The sequence below is a fragment of the Pteropus vampyrus genome, unplaced genomic scaffold (assembly GCF_000151845.1).
Source record: "Pteropus vampyrus isolate Shadow unplaced genomic scaffold, Pvam_2.0 Scaffold2, whole genome shotgun sequence".
Taxonomy (NCBI): Eukaryota; Metazoa; Chordata; class Mammalia; order Chiroptera; family Pteropodidae; genus Pteropus; species Pteropus vampyrus.
In genome coordinates this window covers 20,216,947-20,226,450 of record NW_011888783.1, presented here as the reverse complement: position 1 = coordinate 20,226,450, position 9,504 = coordinate 20,216,947, and the positions used below count along the sequence as shown (strand labels likewise).

At 33.0% G+C, this 9,504-nt stretch overlaps 1 protein-coding gene and 1 non-coding gene across 2 annotated transcripts in view; one reads left to right on the top strand and one right to left on the bottom strand.

Moving 5' to 3' along the window:
* CERS6 (ceramide synthase 6) overlaps positions 1 to 9,504 on the top strand; it is a 272,206-nt gene that overhangs the window by 74,626 nt on the left and 188,076 nt on the right. Inside the window, exon 2 of the mRNA XM_011358174.2 lies at positions 3,150 to 3,255. Within this exon, the coding sequence (XP_011356476.1) occupies positions 3,150 to 3,255 (106 nt within the window). The remainder of the gene's footprint in view (positions 1 to 3,149; positions 3,256 to 9,504) is intronic.
* LOC111739967 lies at positions 1,851 to 1,969 on the bottom strand. The gene has a single exon (XR_002780419.1). It is a non-coding gene; the product is annotated as a 5S ribosomal RNA (ribosomal RNA).

Sequence of the window (9,504 nt, the reverse complement as noted above, 5' to 3'; positions counted from 1 at the left end):
GACCCTTAAAAAATTACTGTGGCAAAATATCAAATAGGGACACTTCTGTCAGAAAGGTGGGCCATTCATCATGATGCAGGGACAAGCGGACCAAAACAGGTGCTTACTCTGCATGATTCCATTGTCTTTTTTGGTTGTGTGCCTTGGTTTCTGGTCTCTTCTTTTTTGCTTGGTATTTTTAGAACTTGTTGGATGCACATAGCTTGGCACAGCGTAGCTGAAGCTGAGTTGGTTCTTGGGCCCATTGATGCACTGATGATGCGTAAATGCTACGGTACAAAATCATACACTTGGCTCACGTCAAAGATTTTAGACAAAGAGATCATGTGACATTGTTTTAACATATATTAAATGTTTAACATGGTTAAAAACATATATTTGTATACATGCAATTTATATACATATGTAATAATTATTATTGTTATAAATTTTTCCATATGAGGATGTTGAGGCACAGAGAGATTAATTTCTGCAGCTAGGGCTCCACAGCCATATAGTAGCAGAGATGATTCCCACACTAGCCTTTGGACAGTGCTTTAAAAATCTGTTCACTGAGCATGATATTAATTTGTTCATTTTGGTTATTCAAATATGATAAGTTTGGTGATCAAAGGATATGGCTTCTTCAAGATGCTATTTCATTAGTTCTTGAAAAGCAGTTTTTTGTTAGTCCTTTGGAGAAGTTTTTAAAAGGGGATTTGAAGCTTAGAAAGAGATAAGAGAGAGGTGTATAACATGGTATTGTGTAGTAGATACTAAAAACCTTTTTGAATGCTTTTGTAAGTTGCTGGAGGATGATAGCCAAGGTGAGGAAGTTGCTTTTGAAGAGATTCTGTAGCGTGAATTCCTTGACTCTCCTGCTGTGTTGTTGTGACACACCGAGGTCTGTTAACTTGTCGGCAGCAATCAAAACAACTATAGCAACAGTGAAAACGTGTTTACTGAACGTAGCCTGTTGATCGCATTTCTTGATTCCCTCCTGTGTTTGCCCAGGCATTGTCATGGCGTGTAGAGAGGAAATGGTCAGCCTCTGCCCTTAGAAATTTCACTCTTTAGAAGAAGAAAGAAGACCATGTATAAGACCAGGAGGATGTTACAAGGATGATGATAAAGTTTGAAAAGCAATTTGAACACAGCGTTTCAAAAGTTGTGGGATTGGGGAAGAGGAGGGAAGGCTGGGGAAAAAATCTAACAGAGAAGAGTAGAAGAAAACCACTGGAACAGTTGACTTTGGTTTTCACACCTAATTAATTTTGTTATTTTACCCCTCCCTTTTCACTTTTACCAGACATCGTGTTTTTTCAGACTCCTCATTATATCTTATGATGAAGAGGCAAATAACCACAAAGCAGGAAACATGGTCAAGTAAACAAGTCCTGGACTCTCCTCCTGTCATTCCCCATCAAACTCCATCTCTTTCGCCAACTAGTTAAAGCCATAGCACTATGATTACTGTTCATGGTAAAGACTCAGGGTCATTAGGAAAAAGTCATACTTCTTTTTAAGAAGGTAGAGACATAGGTAATATGTCTGAGAAAATTTTACATTCCAAAAGGTTGATTGCAAAAGTTTGAGAAAACTCTAGTTTCTAGAAGATATATGTATTAGGAAAAAGTAGTTATTCTTTCTTCCTAACTTTGTCCCAGAGAGCCTAGTGAAACAAGTATTATATTGCATTTTCTGTGTACATTTTTCTGGATTAGGCTTGTATGAGCAGTGTTTTATTTTTATTTTATTTTATCTAATTTTATTTATTTTTTAATTTATATTTTAGGCGGGACAACCTTTGATTGACCTTACAGATTGCAAGAACCTTGGCAGCTTATAATCCTTTATTTTTTTGTTTTTTATGCCTACAGCACCTGGTCTTCCTAGGTGGTCTCCCATCCAAGTACTGACCAGGCCCGACCCTGTTTAGCTTCCGAGATCAGACGGGATCGGGATTGTTCAGGGTGGCATGGCCATAGACTGCAGTGTTTTATTTTCCTGTTTGAATAAATATCTTCTTCTCTTTTACTTGAAATGAGGCTCGGAAGGATATTATGCGGTACTGTAAATATAAACTTCAATAGTCCTACTTAAAAAAATTTTTTCTTCTTTGTTTACTTTTTTACTCTAATCTTGTCAACTAAAACACTTCATCTAAGATTTACTTATGATCTGTTTTGTACATTTGTGCCTTTGGCCAACATTAAATTAATTTGAGTGATGCGTTCATATTATATTATTTTGTATTAGTAGAAAATGTTACATGTCACTACTGAAAAGGAACATTGACAGAACCCTATTTCTTTATTATTTAGTCTAAAACAACTCTTAAAGTTGTAAATACTTTATCTTTTTGAAAAAGTTTTAGACACGTCACCATACCTTTGGGCCTCATGCCCTCTGCTTACACGCCTTTAATACCTCATTCACACATCAGACATGACCAGAAATGAAGCTCAGTCTTCCCATTCTTCTAGACACAGTCATGTGCTTAGGCTAAAAACAGTGCAGCTGATACTCATAATCACTTCAGACTTTTCAGCTTGTCTGGGACATCATACTGCTTGACATCCTTCATTACTCCTTCTGAGAAAGAAGCAAACGACCGCAAAGCAGAAAATTTTAAGAAGCCATAAAGAATTGGAGCTGAATATAGCACACTTTGATTATAGAGACAAAAATGGACAATTTTATGACTGGGGTGATCAGAAACACACTCTCTGCATGTGTAATCAGATGCTTAGTAAACATTTTCTCATTGTAAAAATATAACATGATTATTGCTAGTCAGGTGTTAGTAAAATGACTATAAATAATGCCATTTCAAAATCATGGTTCATTTTGTTTATGTATCTCATTTATACACTTATGTTTGGTATTCCACAGTCTTTCTATCTGTTCTGTCTTATTTGAACTTGAGGATCAAGAGGTTTAAATGTTTTAAAAGAATTTTTTTTTTTTTTTTTTTTACTGTTACTGCTGGGGAACTAAAGGAGAGAAAAAAAGTTAAATCTGTTTTATAGCTCCCGACGTATGAGTGTTGGCAATGTTCACCCATAAAATCCTATCAGCACTCTGTTGGGATAATTGAATAATATGTAACTCGTGGCAGTAAGAACAGCTGTAGAAAGAATAACTTATGATTTTTTTGTTGTTGTTAGGTTTGTGGCCAAACCATGTGCCATAGCCCTCAACATTCAGGCCAGTGGACCACAGATTGCCCAGCCAAATGCCATTCTGGAAAAGGTCTTCACTGCAATTACAAAGGTATGATTCTCCTTTTCTGGGATATGAATTGTCATGACTGCCATTCTCAATCTGAAATCTATCAATACCTTCTCTTCTGGGTTTGAGGACTAACTTTTGTCCAGCTGCATGCTAGACAGAGTGCTTTTGGAAGGCACACAAGTGCTGTGACTAGATCAAAATGGGTAGAAGCTGAATAAGGGTTGGCGTGTTTGAGACCTGTTTATTTACTCTCAGGTTGATTTCAGAATTTTGTTTGTGAAGAGCAGTGTAAATTCAATTAGTGATTAGTTTAACTCTGTGCCTTTTTTAATCTCACATGAAATGAGCAGTACATATAACAGTTGGATGGGGCTTTGTGGAGGTGACTGGATAGAGCTGAGTAATATAACTCATGTATATGTATGTGAATAAAAGTTCCTGTTTGCATATAGCACTGTTTATGTTCTAGCAATTGTGATACTTAGGCAAGTGTGAACAAAAAGGGAATAATTGGAGGGAAGAAGAGCTGTAACATAAAGGAATGAAGAACAAGGGTCAGGAGAATTATGTTATAGATTCGCTGTGAAGGAAGTAGGAGAGGAGAAAATCACTCTAGTGAGAGTTAAAGTCCAAACTAGGAGTGGGAAGAGGAGAGCAGGGGAGGGAGAAGAGATAGGGAAAGATCCCCCCCCACCACAGCTGATATCTCCCTAAGAACAAAAAGGAAAGGAGAAAGACTGAAGTCAGACACTCTTCATCTGAAGCCATGAGAAGTTAAAGCAAATCACAGCATCCAAATATCTCACGCTTACTCGTATATCTCTCTTATCTTACTCTTGCATGGACGAAAAGTAGAAAAGAAGTGTGTCATTCTATGAGAATTTTTTTGTGTTTGTATAAGAAGTGGTTAGTTTGTGTGTATAATAAATGGTTCCCTCTTTCATTTTCCTGGGAAAATTACTAAAGCTTCTAAGATGTGATTTGACAAAGTTAAGAAAATTTTATTCCTTTTTTGGTATTTGTGTTGCCAGCCATTTGTATCACTTGTCTCTTATCTCAGAACTATTAATTCAAATATTCAAATATTTTTGTTTATTCAATGTCTTCATTTCTGCCAAGATTCTCCAGGGTTTTCCCCTTTATCCTTTTAAAAATAGTACTTTTCCTGGAAAAGTAGAAGAAAGCACCAGGTGTTTTTTATATTTGCTAGGAAGAAGAGAAGAATGAATGGAATTTTAGGAAAATCTCTTCTGGTACTTTTAGATTTGTCAGGTTCTAACCTGAAAGGACACATATCCTATGGTATTTAAAGGAAAAAAAATATTAAGAAAAAACTTGTACTGCATTTTCACTTAACACATCAATTTATTACATTGAACTTCCCCTTAACCCCTCAAAAAAGCAGATGTGTAGGGAGTTATAAGAATCATTTCTTAATGTGATTACAACATTTTTTTTTTTTTTTTTTTTTTTACCTTGGAGACTACTTTAAACGCATTATAAAATGGATTTTCTACCCAAATGTTAATGCTTTTTAGCAATGCTGCAGTGGACATTTGATTTCCTTTGCCTTATGTTTATTATGGCTACTGGAGAAATTTCCTCTATAAAAATAATAAAAGGATTTAACAGCCAGGTTGACTGCTCTGAAGAATATTTGCTTCTAGCTAATTTTAATGATCATATTCTCTTAGTTTCCAAGTTGATTCTTTTGGAAGTTTTTACATCATTAAAGCAGAGGCTTCATGTTTTAAATGTAAATGCAGCAAAGGTTGTAACTGTTTTTCCTTGAATTCTTTGTTGTTCTCCAGTGTTATTTGTGATATGAGAAAGTAACAGGCCAGTTGACCAGAATAGAAGTAGCAACACTTAGAGAGTTTGAACAGTGTCTGTATGTGTTTGAGTGATCATCCAGAGTCCTACCCTTGGCCATGGTTTCAGGTCAAGGATATATATTATCTTTTTGGGGTTCTCTGCCATATTCCAACAGCTTCACTTTTCTAATAAAATCAATTCTTGAGCCGTTGAAAAAAGAATAGATATGTCAACTATGAAAATGGGTTTTACGATCCAGAGAAATCATATCATAATCTACTTTTGGTATGTTTCACTGTATTTTAAAATTTATATACAAACTTTGTATAATTTGTTTTCCCTCATTTTCCTCTCATGCCTATCCCCATTCTTTCCTTTTTACTTCCCTTTTCCCTCTTAGTACTGGTCGTGATTATTAAAATTAACCTAGGTATTTCTGGTATAAAAATGTCTCTATAAGTCAGCATTATCCATTTCTTTCCATGGAAACATTTTAAAAGGACAAAAAAAACCCCAAACCCCTATGGAGTACAATTAAAAAAACAAAACACTAAAATTATGCATACACACACACAAAAAGGAAAATCTCACAAACTTTATTTTTAGCAAACTAGGAGATACATATCTCTATATTTCAATATATATATAAAGGCTAACAAACAACACTTGGGGTTGGTCAGAAGTCAAGTAGCAGGAAGTGAACAGCATGAATGTTCAAGGGCCCAGTGGGGGTAGATTTCAGAAAGCCAACAAAAAAGACAGCTCCTGAAGGGAAGACTAAAGCTCTATCCACTGCTTACAACACTAAGTACAGGAACTGGTGAGCAAGACTGGTAGATGTCCTCTGGACTCAGTTTAATTCAGAGAGGTGGAAGAAGCACATAGAAAACCACATAGAAGGCACATATTCGGGAGTTGGTCTACCTTGGTGGCAGCTAAACTGCAAAAGCCCCCTCCTTGCTCCCTATACTACCAGGAGCTAGTCAAGAAAATCCAACTTACTTGTTGAGTGATAAAGAAGGAACACATGCAGCATCAAAGACAAGGAAAGGAAAGTGTGAGTAACATTTATTAACAAAAGTTGTCACTAGAAAAATGATGAATGAAAATTGTTGTTTCATTCACATGGTGAATGAAAATTGTTATTAAATATTTTACCATGAATAAAAACAATTACAAGAACTCCGTGAAGGAAGAACACAAAAAAGAAATATAACACCTAAAGAAAAAAATAGTTGGTCAATAGGAAGAGATGAAATGTGTGCTGGTAGGTTCAGGAAAAAAGTGCTAAAATTATCACAGAAATTAAGACAAAACTGAGAAGAACATGGAAAACACGAGACACTGCAGAAAACTCAATGAGAAACATGGGAGATAGAAATAATAAAACTGAATTAAATGAACAAAAAAGAGATACAAATAGATATATGGACCACGCAGATACAGCATTTGCATAACTGAAATTCTTAAAGAAAAGCAAGGTAAAATATTTAAAGATATATTAAAGAAAATTTTCATAAAACAAATGAAGATTTATTTTACTGTGTTAATAGAAATGTAATAAAAAAATTTAGCCAAGAAGGTCAATAGCAAAGCTTATATTATGAAAATTGTTAGAGCTAAAAAAATAAAAGAATAATTTTTAAGCAGCCAAGCAAAAACTCAAGTCACTTATTTAGGGAAAAACATCAGCATGACTTTAATCTTCTCTATAGCAACATTCAAAAGAATAGCATTTTCAATATTTTCAAGAAAAATGTGAACTAAGAATTTTATATTTAGGCAAATTATGCTATGGAAAGGCTAAAGACAAACAGATTTGAACATGCAAAAATTTGAGGGAATTGTTCTCATGAGTCATTTCTGAAGAAACCATTATAATCATTAATTTCAGCTGATCAAGAGATTACTGGGAATGTTAGTGGGTTTCGAATACATTTAAACTGTAGAACTAAGAAAGAGATGTAAGGATTGGGATGGTAGAACAGAATGTAAACATTATATGCTCTCACAGTGTAGAAATGATACAACTAACAATAATTGAGAGGGGAAGGGGAAAGAAGATGAGAGGCAGAATAAATTTACTAATTACATAATCTCTAGTAGCTAGAAGACAAATAATATCAGTTTAAGCAGCCAAATCAAGTAATAGATGTACAAGCCTATTTAACAATACAAGAGTAAACTCTAACAGAGATAAAATTATCGATTAATATTGGGCTGAGGAGGAAGAGGAAATATACTAGTTTTAAATATTGCTCATATAAAATTATTTTTAACTGAAAACAATAGGAAAGTATTAACATATGGATAATCACTAGAACAAAAATTACCCACAAAAAAGAAGGAAAATAAAACGCAGCATATTTGGTTTGTTAAAGTTAAATTTTTTTTAAACAATCAAAACAGAAAGCATACTATAATTGAAAGAACTGTAAACAAACTGATCTGTTATATCAATACATGTAAAGGGATTTGACTCATCTAATAATGCTTATAAGAGATACCTTAAGAAAAAATAATTACAAATATTGAAAGTAAGCATACAAGCTATACAGGTAAATATAAATAATGGAAATGAAGGTTTCTATTTTTATATAAAAGTGGAATTAAGGACAGAAAGAATTAAATGAAATGTAAAATTGGCTTTTTATTGCCAAAGGATATGATTCACAGTGAAGATAAAATAGTTGTTAATATATATGCATTGATTATCACTGTATCCATATACTCATAAAAAAGAATGAAAGAAGAAACAATAGTAAGAAATTTTAATTTACCTCTCAGTCATGACAGATCAAGTGAATAAAATATGAAATGAGATATAGAAATTCTAAGAAACATAATTAATAAGGAAGACCTAAGGTACATTTAGAACCCTCTATTCTGAATATAGAGACTGTACTTTTTTTCCAAGTGCCTGTTAAAATATTTACAAAAATGAGCTTTAATTATATACAAAACTATAATGAACTTCAAAATAGGCACAATTTAATAATACTAGAAATCAGAAAACAGAAAGGCTCTTGCTTTCTCAATCAACACTTGAGGAAAAATAAAATTTCAGAATATTTAGAAAACAGTGTTGCTGAAAGTACTACTTATATGTACTATGCCAAAGCAGTGCTCAGATGAAAACTCATGGGTATATAAAAAATTGTTAACCACTTACTTAAACATTAGAAAAAGAACAACAAAATAAATGACACCAAGCAGAAGGAAGCAATTAATAAGGATAAATGCAGAAAATGAGTTAGCAAATTATAGATTTATGATTAATTAAAAAGTACCTTAATGTTTATTTTTTTTACAAAAAGTTAGCCAGCCCAATCAAGAAAAACGCAAAGCACAAATTTACAACATAACAATTAACAACATAATAATCAACAAGCATAGGAGAATAAGACTAGAGACTTACTGTACTCGATGAAATATCTCAAATAAAAAATTAGCAATCAGAACTTAGCACGTTGAAAGAATTCCTACTCATCATCACCAATAGAGTTTATTTTAGAAATGCAAAGCTTTCCCTATATTCAATATTTAAAAAATCTGTATAATTCATCACATTAATTGATCTAAGAAAAAGTACAATATCATCTCTGTGGATAATGAAATCTAGCATCATTTTGATTAAAGTAAAATTAACTAGGGTTAAGTGGTTTCCTTCAGGTGATAAGTACATTTGTATATCAGCCCCAAGCCCTGGCTTCTTGCTTAATGGGAAACAAAGGGGTATTCCAACTATAAAACAGATAAGAATGTTTATCACCACTGTACTACATTGTACTAAGTGTTTCAATGAATTAGCAAATACATTAAGAGAAAGAAAATAAAGACATAAAAATTAGAAAGGAAGAGGTAAAGCTATTGCTATGTTAAAAAAAAGTACAGTCCCTATATTCAGAATAGAGGGTTCTAAATGTACCTTAGGTCTTCCTTCAAGAAGTATTGAGTCCCTACTAAATTCTAGGTACTGGAGAAAAAAGATACTAAAAATTTCCTTTGTTTATAGAGTTTATATTATAGTAATATTGCTATTATATGACTGGAAAATTAAGAGAATCAAGTGAAAAACTGTAACAAACTATGAAATGTTAGTACAAAATTAGTAGAATCAAGTGAAAAACTGGAAAATTAAGAGAATCAAGTGAAAAACTGTAACAAACTATGAAATGTTAGTACAAAATTAGTAACCACATATATATGCAAACAATAAGCAGTTAGAAGATATAAGAAAATTGCTTATTTATAATAGAAACCAAGAATATAATATCTTTAGGAATAAATGTAGCAAGGATGTACAAGTTATGTGAGGAGAATTTCAAACACTGTTGAAAGACATAGAAGACAAATTGAATAAAGATATCAATTCACTCTGTTAATTTAAGAATTTAGTATAATCTCATTAACAATACCAACAGGTATTTTTGTTCAATCATTTGTCTATTTTAAAATTAGACAAGCTAATTC